Source organism: Oryzias latipes, chromosome 12 (assembly GCF_002234675.1).
Source record: "Oryzias latipes chromosome 12, ASM223467v1".
NCBI classification, from domain to species: Eukaryota; Metazoa; Chordata; class Actinopteri; order Beloniformes; family Adrianichthyidae; genus Oryzias; species Oryzias latipes.
In genome coordinates, this window is record NC_019870.2 from 24,650,253 (window position 1) to 24,666,728 (window position 16,476).

A 16,476-nucleotide genomic window follows, 5' to 3' on the forward strand; every position below is an offset into this window, starting at 1 on the left:
AATCAGAAGTGGTTAAAGACTTAACTTCCTTGTCCCAATTAAGCTCAAAAAGTCGCTAAGTTCTATCAAAAATAAGGTAGCGGTGTAGCTTTCCACAGAATCCGGTATCAGACCGTGGCACAAGTGAACAAAACAATGAAGCTCAGAGAAGAGTCTGTCTGCACTGTAAGTGTCACTGAAAAGGTTACAAAATTAGTTCATTTTTGGTTTAAAGGAAGAAATACCTTTGGTTGAAAATTGTGTTATTAAAAAGTGTAAATTGTGTTTTATTTGATTTTATGCTGTTTAGTACTGTTATATTACAATGTTATAGTTGTGTATAACGCTAATAACGCGAGAGTTCATGAGAACTCGCATGATTTGAAGTTGGGCTGAGGAGTTTATTCTCACATTATAATAGACTTAGAACCAAGATCCATGCAAAAAAGCAGCTTGGAAAAGGAGTCAACCAGCTGCGAAAAGTTGAATACAGGCTGGTTATTTATCAAAGACCTCCGAAGTGACAGGCAGCCACGAGGTAGTTAACTTGTTATGTATTTTTTGGTGAAACTGTAAATGTCAAGTCTTACGGTATTTGTACAACTCTGTTATGTAGTTACATGGAGTGAAAACATTAAAATGTGCCTGTTCTCGAGAATACCGTGTCCAGCATTGTCATTGAGGAGGAACAGTGAAGAAAATTCTACATCCCAGCCAGCAATGTCACGTGGGCCCCAACTTGGAGAGAGGTGGGCTACGTGGGTACTGACTGGGCATGGGTTTATTTTGGGTAAACTTATTTTTATTTTATTTTTTATTTTGGGTAAACCCCATTAGGTTTTGCCTACATTGGCCCCACATTGGCCCCCCACATGGGTTACCTGTTAGGGCCCTACAAAGGATCCATGTTGGCTAGAACCCATGTAGGTCAGCCAAGTAAGGCCCATATGGGTTGCATCTGGGCCATGAAGACTTGGGCTGTAACTGGGACACTGTATATGGGACCCATATGGTGTGGCCTACATGAGTCCCACGTGTGGAGCCCTCATGGGCTAACCATATAGGCCTGATAAAGAGCCCGGGTGGGCAAAGAAGACCTGGTCTGTAACTGGGCCACTGAATGTAGGGCCGATGTGGTATAACTTACATGGGTCCCATATGAGGAGCCCTCATGGGCTAACCATATAGGCCTGATAAAGAGCCCGGGTGGGCAAAGAAGACCTGGTCTGTAACTGGGACACTGTATGTGGGACCCATATGGTTTGGCCCACATGAGTCCCATGTGTGGAGCCCTCATGGGCTAACCATATTGGCCCGCTACAGGATCTAGGTGGGCAAAGAAGACCTGGTCTGTAACTGGGCCACTGTATGTAGGACCCATGTGGTATAACTTACATGGGTCCCACATGAGGAGCCCTCATGGGCTAACCAAATAGGCCCAATAAAGGGTCTATGCGGGCGAAGAAAACCTGGTCTGTAACTGGGCCACTGTATGTAGGGCCCATGTGGTATAACTTACATGGGTCCCACATGAGGAGCCCTCATGGGCTAACCAAATAGGCCCAATAAAGGGTCTATTTGGGCGAAGAAGACCTGGTCTGTAACTGGGCCACTGTATGTAGGACCCATGTGGTATAACTTACATGGGTCCCATATGACGAGCCCTCATGGGCTAACCATATAGGCCCGCTAAAGGATCTAGGTGGGCAAAGAAGACCTGGTCTGTAACTGGGCCACTGTATGTAGGACCCATGTGGTATAACTTACATGGGTCCCACATGAGGAGCCCTCATGGGCTAACCAAATAGGCCCAATAAAGGGTCTATGTGGGCGAAGAAAACCTGGTCTGTAACTGGGCCACTGTATGTAGGGCCCATGTGGTATAACTTACATGGGTCCCACATGAGGAGCCCGCATGGGCTAACCATATAGGCCCGCTAAAGGATCTAGGTGGGCGAAGAAAACCTGGTCTGTAACTGGGCCACTGTATGTAGGGCCCATGTGGTATAACTTACATGGGTCCCACATGAGGAGCCCTCATGGGCTAACCAAATAGGCCCAATAAAGAGTCAATGTGGGCGAAGAAGACCCCGGGCCTCATTTATAAACGTTGCATACGCACAAAAGAAGGCGTACGCCACTCTCTACGCAATAGTTGATATTTATAAAAAGCAAACTTGACGGGAAAAGGTGCGGCCCTTCACACAAGCTCTGACCCAGGCGTACGCACAAAAACGGGTGAAATGAGAAACGGCGACACCGTCGGCAGATGGAAGAAACACGTGAAAGTGAAAATGACAATCCTGCCTCTCATAAATAACATGAAGACTTCACAAAGCAAGTCTTACGATTAACAGCCTACACGAACACCCGTTTGATCGATCAGCAGTGAAACAAACAAAAAAATCAAACGAAAATTACAACAGAAATTCAAATGAACACATATTTGCAAAAAGAAAAGTGAAATATGTTTTGCAATATTGGCATGTTGTGCAATTCATCCTCATAAATAATATAGTTAACAGAACGAAATAATGTAAAAAACTGATATTCTTACCATTAATTACCATTAAAGGACATATGTCCTTTAATGGTAATTTTCACACTACTTCTCCCATGATGCATTGGGTTAAAGGGACAGCGCCTCAGCGCACAATGAGTCTTGTAAAGTGTTAAATGTCTTGAAACCAAAACGATCACACATCAAACTGTTTTAATTTTTTTTTTTTAACTTGTCCTGTCCAACAGCTGGGCAGGCAGATGAGAGCTGAGGGCCTCTTGTGTTGGACATATTTTACTTTAACAATAGGGGTTATTAATCTTCATACAAACCAGAGGTATGTCTGAATAAACCCCTTTTGTAATTGAGGCCAAACTTTATTAATTTCAACCATGTTTGAAAATCTTGGGTGTTGGACCGGACGGAAAAGGAAAGAAGGGAAGAAAAGGGAGGGATGTTAGAGAGAGAGGGGGGTAGGAGGGTGATAATAGGAGGGGAGGGGGGATAAGACCATGAAGCAGCATAAAGCAACAAGTTTACTGGTTGTTTATCATTACGGTAAGGTTCAAATGTAGTAAAAAAAGGGCGGGGCCTGTCCACACACACACTCAAATGTTATCAACACACCTGTTAGCTGCAAAAATGTCCACATGTCGACATGCACACAAAACAGATAGTGTTCACACGCATACTTATGCCTTAAAACCAACTAGTGTAAAATATTTCAGTCATTCAATCATGCAAACTGTTAGTGCAAAGGTGATCTAACACCTGTGCTCAGGTGAGTGTTTATGTTCTTCTAAAATGGATGGTGGAACGTGAAAAGAAGGAGGGAGAGTGCCCAGCCATCCCCACCCCAAGACCCCCGCCGCAGCAGCAGCGGCAGCCGGAATCCCCCCAACGCCACACGGGAACAGGCAGGGAACAACCGCCCCCCGGGCGACCAAGACCGCCATCCAGGACAGGGCCAGCAGGACCGCCGCGAGGCCCCCAGAGCCAGAGAGCAGGGAGGTGGGGAGGGAAAGAGAGCGCGGCCCCAGCCCAACCAGGAGAGCAGCCCCTGCCGCCGCGCCAGGAGAGCCCAACGCAGGGCCCCACCGGAGAAGGACGCCCACAGCCCCAGACGAGCACCCCTTCACCACCCAGGAGTTCCGGGCATCCCCCCGCCCCAACCCCAAGTATGAGCCAGGACCCCCCAAGGGAGACCCGCTCCGCACTCCAGGCAGCCACCCACCCGATCCACGGTTGGTCCAGGGAGGAGCAAGGCAGGGGCCCGCCGTCCCCGCCCAGGAGGGGGGAACCCCGGGGAAAAAAGGGGGCCCACAAGGGGTGTTGTAAATATGGCCCGACCAGGCTCGGCCACAGTAGGAAATTTGGCGGGGCCCAGCGCTCAGGGGCAAGGACCAGTACCCACCCCCCAGGGAAACGAACACCCCCGGCTCAGGTGTAATGTGAACCCCCCCACCACGCGGAGAGAGCACCGCCGGGCCCAGGAAGCCGGCACCCAGGGGACACGGCCGCCGTTGCCAAGGGGCCCGCACCCCCCACCAGGGAAGGGGCAGGGGACAGATGGTCCTAGGTCCCACCTTCCTTGCAAAATGTGTGTGCGTGTATGTGTGTTTGAGAGGGTGTGTGTGTGCATGTGTGTGTGTTTATGTTGGAATGTATGCATTGAGGGGGTAGGGGTGTGTGTACTAAGGGGGGTGCAGTTAAAATTGGCGGGTAGGGCACTAAGGGGACATCTCCTGATTACTCACAGTGATGTCCCCTCACCCTCCCCACCAAGGGGCCCTTAAATGTCTAAGGTGCGGTTAAAATTGGCGGGTAGGGTGCTAGGAGGACATCTGCTGCTTGCTGGCAGTGATGTCCAAGCACCCACCCTACCAAGGACCCTCCATGTCTAAGGTGCAAATAAAACTGAAAGAGGGGGGGCCCACTCCATACGGCAATCATAGGAGGGGGGCCACTGCCAAGTAGCCCCCCCCCAAGGTGAATCGCAGGCTAAACCCCCCACCCCCCCACCCTAATATGAGGTTATATGAGGAAGGGGGTAAGTTGGGGACAGCTGGTAGACTGTCCCCCGGTGGTCAAACAGCTGTCCCCCGGCCCCCCCCCCCCAGCAAAGGGGCCAGGCCCACCCAGCCCAGGGGCCCCACCCCCGGAGACCGACACCCGAGGCCCAGCACCACCCACCCCACACAGAGAGAGAGGCCCCACCCAGGCACCGGACCCGACCCCCCGACCAACGGAGCCCCCACTACCCCCCGCTAGGCACCGGAGGCCCCGACCCCCACCCCGAACCACGGCAGAAGGGCAATGAGCAGCGACGACAAGGCCCCCCCACCCCCTAAGTCATGGAGTTAGCTATGGGAGACCAGAGAGACTGAATTCTTTCAAAGTTACTTGAACTTTGGGCTGTCATTTTTTCCAAGCTGATATGATCAAGCAGCAGATTTCTGTGTTGACTTATATTTATATTTTTCTTGTTTTTCCAATTTATTAAAATAGTTTTTTAGCAATACAAAGAGTTATGAAAATGATAGAGCCTAATCCTCCTTCTACATCGATGGCACTCATGTCACCAAGCACACAAAGTGACGGTGAAGCCGTGATTGAAACTTTAAGCCAGACTGATAGATCGGCACATACCTGCTGGCAGAGAGCCTGGACAGGCGTGCAAAACCACAGTAAGTGCATGTAACTGTCGGGTAGATTACTGTCACAGTGCTGACAAATGTCTGAGTTGCTGAGACCCATCTTGAACATCCAGTGTAGTAAATTCTGTGAAGAGTTTTGAAATGGATTAGCTGCAGATTTGGACTTTTTGTCAGTTTAAAGTTGTTTAGACAAAGTTCTGACCAGAAGCTTCCATCTGTGCTGATGCTCAAATCCGCATCCCATTTTGTTGTTGGAAGTGAAATATTATTATCTAAATTACATAAAAGTTTGTATATTTTGGAGAGAGTTTTATTCATTGAGAAATTAATCAGAGTGGTAACTACATCTGGTGGTTTTAAATCGTTGTCTCTGTATTTAAACTTTTTAGTAATAATTGATTTAAGTTGCTGATATTCCAAGAAGTTATTTATTCCATGTTTGTCTTGAAGTTCCTGGGGAGTTATGAATCTTCTATCAATAATTATGTGCTCTAGTTGTTTTATGCCCCCTGCTTGCCAAGCTGGGAAGTGGATCATTTTTTTGTTTATAAGGATGTCTGGGTTGTTCCAGATGGGTGTCATTTTGCATGGTTGAATTGATGATTTTGATATTTTGAGAAATTCCCACCAGGCTGTCAAAGTGGCATTTATATTAATACTTTTGAAACAATCCTGTTTTTTAACTGTTTGGCTAATAAATGGAAGATCTGACAGGTTGATCTTTCCACATAACGCCTGTTCCAAGTGTCAGGGTCCGCTCGGCAGAGATTGAGCCACAGGACAAAAAGATCTTCAAATCAGGGGTTTTTATTTTACCCAACACAACACGACAGGGGCTCAAATTAAAATGGGGTCAACTTAACAAAAATGTAACTGAGCGAATCAATAACAAAAGCTCAAACCAACTGAACTCAAACTGACCCCCCAACAGGAAACATTAGGGAGATTTTATACTGGCTGATCAGACCAATGACACAATAGGGAGGGGAGCACAAATACAAAACATTCAAAACCAAAATATTAATTAAAGTAGTAAATTACTAGTAATTTAACGCTTCAACAGAAACTGAACTTGTACCTCAAAGCAAGCTTAACATATTCCAAAAAATACAAACAATAGTCCAACATAAGAATACACTTCGTCTTTCCCCTCCATCTTCTCCAGATGGAAGTTGTCCATGCTCCTCCCTTTCCAAGTCATCAGGAGCTTCTTCAGCTCCTCCCACTGCCACATCATCAGGAAGTTTTCTGCTCCAGCCTCTGCCCCAGCATCAGGCCTCAAACAGAACTCAAAGAATAGAATTACTCAAAACAATACAAAATTAACTAAATGTGTGCACAAGTCATTAAGTCAATTTTGTTATGAAATGTGTGAAATAAAATGAAATGGTTTATTCAAGAGAAAAATATAACAAATGAACTTAACTTAACTGTGGGGCAGTGGGTTCTGCCCTCACACCAAGTCTAACCATGAGTTGGTTTCTGGATTATTTTTTAACCATTTTAAGATGTATTGTAATCTATTTGCAAGAAAGTAATTGTGGAAGTTAGGTTATTCTAATCCTCCACAGCTTTTTGCAGATTTTAAAGTTTTTAGACTGATTCTTGCAGGTTTATTGTTCCATAAAAAGCTTGATATGGATGAGTCTAATGTTTTGAACCATTTTAATGGTGGTTGTGTGGGAATCATTGAGAATAGATAATTAACTTTGGGTAAGATTTTCATTTTTACCGTGGCTACCTTGCCCATAAGGGACAGAGGCAGGCTGGTCCAGCGTGTTAGATCGTCCTGTATGTCTTTCAGTAATGGGGTGTGGTTTACTGCACCAGTTCTGATAGTTTGGGGGGAAAATTGATACCTAGATATTTGATATTTCCTGATTTCATCTTAAAATTGACTTGAATTTGTATCCTGTATATCTTCAATAAAGTTTATTAAAAAAAATTAATCTCTGCCTGGTGCATTCACGAAGCCTCAGTACATAGGACTCCAAGCCACACAGCCTAACTCAGTCCGCCATTATATATTGATGAAGGGGGAAAAAAACACCGAACCGCCCAAATTATCTATACCCGCCCAAAGCCATTTTTACCCGCAAAATTAGAACCCAAACCGCCAAATTGGGCAGAAAACCGCCCAACACTGCCTGGAACCAGACGGGTTTAGTTTTCTTCATCTAACCGGAAATTACGTCACCGTGGCGCAGCCTCCTTTTCGGGTAACCAAGGTAACGACGCTTTGTGGCAAAATGGCGGCTGCTGCGTCAAACGGGTTTCTGCCTGTTTAGCCTATTTTCGTTGCTCTTTTCAGTTGTACTTCTTTTAATAACATTTTAAAATGTTTCATGATGAAACCTTAGAGGCTGTGACTGTTGAGTCACAGTGGAAGAAATCTCAGCTGGGAACGTTACACACGGTACGTTTGACGACGTTTTCCTTTCCTAGCTACGAACGAAAAGATAACTAGACCACCTTATCCAAAAAAATTGAATATCACAAAAAGTGTTTTCATTTTCAAAAACTCCATTTGTAAAATGTAACTTTTAGAAAATGTCGATTTAGGCCCCACTTTTTAACTGATTTCAAAATAGTTTTTTGACATAAATTGGGGTTCCAGCCTATAAACCTACCAAAACGGGTTTTCAGAAATACTGTGGAGAAATCTAGTTCTAAGTTTTTCAAAAAGATAAAGACAGAGATGATCACATCAATCAAAATATCAAAGTAAAGTATTTTCAAGATGTCAAGGCTGTCTTCAGTGCTTCAACTTTCTGGGCTGAGTCCTGCAATATGATATTTCGTTTTTTTAATTTATTTTTTTATTCTTGCACTGAAATGGTGATGCTTCAATTTCATTGTACAATGGAAAATGGCAATGAAAACAAATGTGATCTAAGTTTAATCTGCTGGAAGATGAAATCTGCATCTCCTTCTAGATCTTCAGCAGAAGAAATCCTAAGGTCCTCTAGAACATTCTGCTAGGACAGAATGCAATGACTCTGGACATTGCAGCCACAATCATGACTGACTGTGGAGATTAAACACTGGACCTCTAGCAGTTTGGGTTCTGCTCCTCACCACTCTTCCTCTAAACTGCTGGACCTTAATTCCCAAATGAAACACACTTTCCTTTCCTTTCATAAAAACAACAACAACAAAAAAACAACATGGTTGTTTTGGCCAACAGTCCTTCTTCTCTTAGGCCCAGTCGAAATGTTTCCTCTGTTGACCAAAGGAATCCAACAGTTGTAGCCCATCTTCTGATGTGGTTTCTGAGGCTGTTCCTCCACCTCATTCCACTCTTTCTGGATGTCTCCCAGATTCTTGAATCTTGTCCTTTCGATAATCCGTTGAAGCCCGCGGTCGTCTCTTTTGCTGGAGCTCCTTCTCCTGACACATTTTTGTCCTTCCAACCCCGATCCTCAGGAGCCTTAACACTGCCCATTCTCCAGTTCTCCCTCCACTGCTTGATGCTGACTACCTGAATCAGGTGTTTTCAGTCAATCAGGATGTTGAATTACTTGATTCAGCTTATCAGCAACAAGCTGGTCAGCAAGGACTAGATCTGTGTTTTTCAACCAGTGTGCCGCGGCACACTAGTGTGTCCTGGGAGATGGTCAGGTGTACCGTGGGAAATTGCCCATTTTCACTGATCTATAAACATTTACCATCCCCAGGATATCAGATCTGTGTTCATCCAAACAGGCCCTGATAAAAAAAATAGTTAGGAATATGAAAGATCATAAAATACTTATTTATTTGTGTTTATTTGAGTCTATTAAAGACATTTTGATCAGAATGACGGTACCGCGATTTAGCCGCAGCTTCAGCTCTGTTTTAGGAAAAGTCCCGCCCCTTTAACTGTCTCCACCAATCATTCTTGGAGGCTTAATCCTACGTCATCATTCTGACCAATCAGAAGTGGTTAAAGTTTTCACTTCCTTGTTCTGATTCTGCTCATAAAGTCTCTCAGTTCCAACAAAAAGACCAGCTAAAGCTCGTCTTTAGCGGTGCAGCTTTCCACAGAATCCGGTGTCAGACCGTGGAACAAGTGAACAAAACAAAGAAGCTCAGAGACGCCAGTCTGTCTGCATTCGGAGGCTGATTGCACTACATCTCCCATGATGCACTGGGTTAAAGTGACAGCATCTCAGCGCACAATGAATCTTCGTTGTTAAACATCTTGAAACCACAACAAACACAAATCAACCAGTTTTTAAATCTTTTAACTTAACTTTTATTACATCTTTTAGAAAAAAAACAGCTACAACTTCCTGCTTTTTCTGCCACAATAATTATCACAAAATGCATGTGAGATTGCAGAGGGGCTGTAGATCAATACAGACTATGAGTTTCTCTGGTGCTGGTGTGCCGTGGGATTTTTGTCAAGCTTAAAGTGTGCCGTGGCTCAAAAAAGGTTGAAAAACACTGGACTAGAAGACAGGCAGGGTTGTGGCTCTTCAGGACCAGGGTTAGCCAGCCCTGTATTAGACGTTCCGTTGACCTGTATGGACACGGCGCTCTGGGAACAGCCAGCCTCCTTAGCAAGATAGTTGGATACTTGTCAAGTCTGAAGTCTCCCCCACATTGAATTAAACATGACCAATTTAATGACATTTGAGGAGCCTGTGCACATGCTTTGAGTTTAGTAGATGATTAGTGGAGGAATCTCGGTTTAAAACATTCATGTCTTGAAAAATGTGAGCAGATTTCTTATTTCAAAAAAATCTTTTTTCAGTGGGTTTATGACCTGGAACCCAAATATATGTAAAGATAAACAAATACTTAAAATCAAGTAAACAGTGAGCCCTGAATCTGTATTCTATGAAAGGTTACTTTTTTAATGAAAATTATGAAAATGAATACACTTTTCTGCTCATATTACATTTGGTGCATGTATGGAAAATATTGACAAACTTTGTCTGAATGTAATTCTATTGACAGGGAAGTTTATTATACACATATAAAAAATATGACATTTCCTCCAAACTTAATTATTTTTCATTTTCATCTTTAGTCTTTAAAATGATCAAAAGGACCAAAAAACAAAACGAACACATGATAAAATGGAAATTTCTTCCAATCTGTAATTAATGTTTACATTAATAAGTGGATCTCTCATGAATTAGAAACATAAAGTGTTCTTTTTCTCACATTTTATTTGACATTTATATTTCTTTGAATCGAATAAACCCTTTTCCCTGATGGTAATGACTTTGAAGAAAGTATGACAAATACTGATGTGTGCTGCCATGTTTGCTCCTGTTTAACATGTTTGTAAAAACATATTAAGCTTAGAGCACACACAGTCGGAAACTTTCCATTTCAAACCAAGTTAATCCCTTCTAAGACTAGAAGGAAACACAAAGACAAGAAGAACAAATATGAGGACATAATCTTGTGTATTTGTCAGTCCCTGTAATCAGCGATTCTGAATGTTTTACACGGGTTGGGAACTCACTTTTTGTTGTTCCATGTGTTAGAAAAGCTGTCAGAGCACACCTGTGCACACTGCAGAAGCATCGGTCCAGACCGCCTTTACCACTGATGGTGATGCACAGACAGACGAGCAGACACATCAGAACCACCAACAGAACTGGGACCAGCCACCGCCGCCCGGCCTCCTCGACTTCCTTCAGAAAGTTGAGGACAAGGTCGTCAGGGAGTTGGTGAAAAACGCCAAGAGCCATGCTTTTGATGGATTTCAGGCAAACTGGGAGGATCACAGCACAGGGGTAAGCGGTCACAAACATTCATCGGTGTATTATTGATTAATCTACGTGACGAGATCGAAAAATGTTGATGTTACTGTCACGTTTGAAGGTTTCCCGCCTCCACTGTCTTCAGTATCCCAGTGCTCAAGAGCAAGGCTTTCATGTCACCAGCGTGAGCTGGAGCTGCACAGGTTCAGTCGTCGCCTGTGCCTACGGTCGGTATGTTGGAGTTGGTCTGACACGCTCGCATCCTGAAAGATGCTTTAAAGGTTTTCTACAATCTGCTACTGTGAGAAACACCAGCATCATTTCTGTTTAGTACCTATTTTAGCTCACACTTTAAGTTTTGTTGATCTGAAAATCTGATCTCATGGGGATTATGGTCTTTTTGACATATTCTAGTGGCATTGTTTTTAAAGATGGAGGCTGTTTGTAAAAAAAAAAAAAAAAAAAAAGCTCAAAATTGCATTTCTGAGTATTTCTAACCCTAACTGGTTTTTGGAATTTCACAAAAAAACGGCATGATCATACGGCATAATTGTTATTATTATACATTAAAAAATGATCGTAGTGGGTCTTCAAAGTCCAGCTCCTCTAAAGTACGGACGGCCGGTGACAACACTTGCTGGATTAATGCGAATCTTTACAGACACGCTGGTTTCTTTCCTTTTACTTAACAACGCAACATTAAGCCCATCCCATCCAAGAGTGATGCAGAGAAACTGTTCATTATAAGGCAGATTTGATCTGTTTTGAATAAATGAAATCATTTTAAGTGCACATTATGTCTAAGGGTCACTTAATTAGATCTGATTTCATTTTGGTTTGTTCGATTTATGAATTTCTGTCAGAGATGCACCACAAACATTAAAATAAACTGTGTGCTTTTTGATTTTTCAATCACTGCTATGTGACACAGGCTGTCTTTTATTTTGGAAGGAAGTCATGTGAACCTCTGTCAAAAGTTATAAACTATTTTGTATTTTCAGAAAAGGGCTATTTCTGTTTGTGCTTATGTTTTCTTTATGCCAAAAAACAATAACTCATTTATATTTAGTATAATAGCAATAATTACATTAATACAAATCGGTTTCCTGTTTTTCTAAAGAGCTAGGTAAAGTAATGGGGTTTTGTGGAGAAATGGACCTGAATGATTCTATACGTGTTGAAGGCTGCAGACACCGTTATAGGTCCTTTTTGGTTATCATATAGTACAGTAAATATTTGATTTTGATTTAAAATGGTTTATTTCAAGCAATCATGAAATAATGCACAAAACAATGCAATAAGCATTCATACATTCATTCAAAGATGCATCAAACTTAGGATAATTAGATATTAAATCAAAGATTGCTTGAAAGGGAGTGGAAGGAAGCCAATTTATAGAATCCCACCCCTGTTATCATTATACTACTGTAATTGAGTATTATCAGGCTGTTTAAACATATCAAGTCTTATCATAAAACCTAGAATAAATTGTCTTTTTTTTTAAAGCTTCTTTTGTTTTAAGACTAGAAAGCTGTTTCCCTGAGTATCAGATGCAGGTTGTGAGTTTATGCTGTGTGAAATAACTGAATACATTTCAGATTGGGGTTTTCTGCTGAACAGGACGGACGATGGAGACTGGAGCACGGAGAGGTCTTGTGTTTGCCTGTGGAATCTGGAGCAGAGAGGCCTGCAAAGCAACCAGCCCAACCTGATCATAGATGCTCCTTCAGCCGTCACAGCACTGTGCTGTCACCCCAATCATCCCGCCCTCATCGCAGGTATATTAAAAACAATTTTTTTTTTAAAATGACATGTGCCACATAAACAACAGTTAACAGCAATCTCCATAATCAAAAGAACCTCTTTAGATTGCAAATCTTTAGTGTTTGTGCAAATAATCATTTTTTGGTATCTATTTTGATTTTATATTCAGTATTATACATTTGTTTTACTTAAATGCAATCTATATTGTATAATTTAAAAAATATTTTTTGTTTCAAACAGTGACTTGCTGAGATTTGTGGATTTTGAAATGGATAATGCCCAACGAGGAATTCATTTGATTTCATTGAATTAAAGTATTAAAAAACCTTTATCTTCAGATGCTACAAAGTCTGTGGTGTTTAGATGACATGTTAGTCAGAACTGTGGGATGTTTTGGTTGCAGGCGGTCTTTACAATGGAGAGGTGGTGGTCTGGAACACCAGCCAGACTCAGGATCCTGTCTGGGCTCAGACTGGGATGTCTTCAGACAGTCACAGAGAGCCTGTGTACCAGGTGCAGAACAGACAAACGGCCTCTGGGTTCATGCAGAGTGAACCCAGTCAACAATAAAAGAATTTTGTTGGAAAAGTAAAATGAAATTCCCCATCTTTCCAGGTTGCCTGGGTGCCCCTGCAAAAGAAAGGAGACTTTGGGATTCTGAGCGCCTGCTCCGGTGGAAGAGTGCTGTTGTGGCTTGTGGACTCGTATCGGACCAGGCTGGTTCTGAATGATGGATACGCTTTAGCCAAACAGCAAATTCCACACAGCATCAGTGTTGGTCTGAAGGTGAGAATCAAACCCTCAAAGTGTGTTCTTCCACCTAAAATAGATCTGCCAGAAGTTCCCGGTTGTATGTGAAGCAACCTGAACTGGACCTCTGTTAACTAAACCAGCTGGGAAGAAGCTCAGAACCATAGACTGGATCTACACACAATAAGTTAGGAATATTGTGAAAACCTTAGTGGATGTTGTATACACAAAGCTGGTTTAACTTCCCAGATTTTCTGAATAGAGAGGAATTGAATTTTGGTGATTGACTCACCTCATGTTGTGTTCAGTGTTTTTTACTTCTTGAGGCCAAAACCAAGAAACTCTAAACCATTTCAGTGTGGAATCAATTCAGCATTCTGTGGATATAAAAAAGCTGACTTTCTCAGTAAGTCATTTTAAGTTCAAACAGCTATGAACCATGTGTTAACAGTGCAATCCCCTCTTGTTCTTTTAGATTAAAAGCAAACTAGAACGTTTTTACTTTAAAAAAAGGTTTGAACTTGTGATGTGTAGTACAATTTTTCTAAGACAATTCTCCATCATCTTGACAGGATGTCTATGTGGGTCCCCAAAGTACTTTAATCTGAGCTGGATTTCACTAAAGTGAAGTCATGAACTCTGTTATGCAGTTAGTTAAGCATGGCAGAGGCAGTATCTTCATTTGAAAGCACTTTTGCTCAACATTCTCTTATCTTCCAGATTGAAACACTTAAGCATTTATTTTTTAGAGTGAGAGCTGTTAAAAAACGGCTCTTGTGTTGCTCATAGGGTCGTGGCAGCAATACTGTGGGCGTCACCTCCCTTGCTCTGTCTCCGTGGGACTCCGACACCTTCCTGGTGGGGTCCGAGGGCGGCCTGCAGCTCAAATGTTCCTTCTCGTCCCGAATGCTGGCGGCGGTGCCTTCTGAGGGCCTGAGCGTGGCTCTAAAAGCCCCAGCAGTCTTTGCGTTCAGGCCCCACAGCGGCCCGGTGTATTCCCTACACTGCTCCCCTTTCCACAGGTGAAGACTCAGTCGCTTATTTGAGCCGTTTCATCTTGTCCTAAAATGAAACACGTGGTCAGACAAAATACGAGGCATCTCTGCTGTTTGGTGAGCTTTCGTTGTTGTGTTTACAGAAACCTGTTTGTGAGTGCAGGGACTGACGGCCTGGCTCACATCCACTCCCTGCTGCAGGCCGACCCGCTGCTCTCTCTGAGGGTTTCAGACTCCTACGTGTTTCAAGTGCAGTGGTCTCCAACCAGGCCACTGGTGTTTGCTGCAGCCAGTGGACAAGGTACACCGAAGTGCTTGGTGACAAACATCAGTTTATTTTCCTTCTAAACGCCAGCCTGTTTTTGAGGAACACGGACTGATGGGACGAGAAGTGGAGCTGAGTCCGTTCAACATTTAGATGGAATTTTTTCAAAGATTCCAGATCTATATCTTTAGCCCCAGAACAGCTGATTGTGTAACAGTTCTGGTCTTCTTTTAATCTATTTTCAAAGTTTTCCCAGTGGTCTTTTAATTATGGTGTTTATATTTTTAGCCAAAATCAAAAATCCTGTGTCGTTTTCTAGGACATAGTTTCTGCAGAGCGGTTGTAGTTCACTAGAAATTCACCTGAGTTGTGGACGGAACTGTTATTACCCCTATTATTCCTCCCCATTGTTGAGGGCTCTCCGTTTACACTTTCTCTCGCTAGCTTACAGCCGCTCACAACCCCAACCTAACGTTAGCGGTACAACAGGAATGGCGAACAATACTGGAGCTATCCCGCCGTACAGTGCTGATCCAGATTCCAGCTCAGACCAGGAAAATAAAGACGTACATGGATCCATTTGTCTGCAAGTGGATGAATCAGAATGGAGTGGAGCAGATACTTTTCTATGTCGCAAATGCAATCATTTTCTAAGCTTAATTTCCTTCATATATCCTCCATTATTAGAAGAATCCAACAAGAGCATGTCAAAAACACCAAAAACATGATTTTCATCAAAGTGGGTCTTTAAGCAACACCAAGAAATATAACTAGGCCTATCATGTGAAAGTATTGTTTGTGAAAGCAAAGACATTAACCCTTGTGCTATCTTAGATGACCCCACCCGTACATTGACGTGTTCTCCCTACCATGACAGAGGTGGATAAAGGTGGAAAGATTTCATGTAATCCATGGACACCAGTGAAGATCACAAATCATTGAAGAAAAAAGGTTCAGCGCACTGTCTAGTGGGTCTAGATGACCCAACTACCAATGTTAACATGTCTAGGATTGCACAAGGGTTAACCTCATCCTACATAAACCCTAACGTGCTAAAATTAACCTCTCTAGGTGACGTGCAGATTTTTGACCTGGGCCGCAGGTCACTTCGACCAGCAGCCAGCATCCAGGACGGAGGAGCGGACCACGCCGCCACGTGTTTGGATTTCAACCGTCACAGGCCACGAGTGCTGGCGGTGGGAAAAACCAATGGAACAGTCAGCATTTGGCAGCTCAGCGATGATTTGGTGGAACAGAAGCCCAGAGAATGCACCCAGCTGGAGCAAATAGCCAATCAGGGGGCAGAGTGAGACCTGCTACCAAAAGACGGAAGACCGCCTTAAAAAGAAAAGCAGATCAAACTCACATCTGCTTCCATTTCTTTACTGAAAGGACTCATTGGAAAAAATAAAGCAGCAGCACAGGTTTCCAGTTCTAACCATTTGCGTTTATTGAAGCACACTGCAGTCATTAAGGTGTTATAATAGTTCTTAACATCATTAAAAGCACAAGCTAAAACAGCAAAAACAGTCACATTCAGAAGCAAAGGGATTTACTAAGCTATGATGAGAAGCACACGTAGCTAAAGGTGAGATAAACTGACATTACAGATACTTAAGTGAGTTTCATGTGCCACCATCATGCAGATTCAGCTGTGAGGTTGATGAAGTGTGTGGGGAAAACGCTTCCTGATTGGTCACTGGGGAAGGGGGTGGGGGATCAATTGACGAAAAGCGAGCGAGTGAATTCAACAAAGTCGAACGCCGACGGCAGCTCGCGGCCCTTGCTGTCCAGGTACGGCTTCATGTGGGACAGACAGTAGTCGGCCTGCTCCCTGGTCAGGTTCTGGAAGACAGGTGACGTG

At 43.3% G+C, this 16,476-nt stretch overlaps 2 protein-coding genes across 8 annotated transcripts in view; one reads left to right on the top strand and one right to left on the bottom strand.

Moving 5' to 3' along the window:
• The first annotated feature begins 7,344 nt into the window (after positions 1 to 7,344).
• On the top strand, positions 7,345 to 16,039 carry wdr34 (WD repeat domain 34). The gene is made up of 9 exons (XM_004075040.4): positions 7,345 to 7,552; positions 10,620 to 10,871; positions 10,960 to 11,069; positions 12,459 to 12,616; positions 13,006 to 13,115; positions 13,218 to 13,388; positions 14,142 to 14,374; positions 14,491 to 14,648; positions 15,684 to 16,039. Exons 1-9 carry the CDS (start codon positions 7,475 to 7,477, stop codon positions 15,920 to 15,922), a joined length of 1,509 nt encoding a protein of 502 aa, XP_004075088.1. The 5' UTR covers positions 7,345 to 7,474; the 3' UTR covers positions 15,923 to 16,039.
• The window catches only part of sptan1 (spectrin alpha, non-erythrocytic 1), a 32,851-nt gene continuing 32,412 nt past the window's right edge, over positions 16,038 to 16,476 (bottom strand). For all 7 annotated transcript variants that reach the window (XM_011482019.3, XM_011482018.3, XM_020707837.2 and 4 more), the window contains one exon: positions 16,038 to 16,457. In XM_011482019.3, coding sequence (XP_011480321.1) covers positions 16,332 to 16,457 — 126 coding nt within the window. In that variant the 3' untranslated portion in view covers positions 16,038 to 16,331. The remainder of the gene's footprint in view (positions 16,458 to 16,476) is intronic.

What these genes read in the sequence shown, in the direction of transcription:
- wdr34 (XM_004075040.4), top strand. Translation starts at nt 7,475, where the DNA reads ATGTTTCATGATGAAACCTTAGAGGCTGTGACTGTTGAGTCACAGTGG. An exon ending in TCATCCCGCCCTCATCGCAG is followed by an intron (nt 12,617 to 13,005) that starts GTATATTAAAAA and finishes TTTTGGTTGCAG; the next exon opens with GCGGTCTTTACAATGGAGAG. An exon ending in ACAGAGAGCCTGTGTACCAG is followed by an intron (nt 13,116 to 13,217) that starts GTGCAGAACAGA and finishes CCATCTTTCCAG; the next exon opens with GTTGCCTGGGTGCCCCTGCA.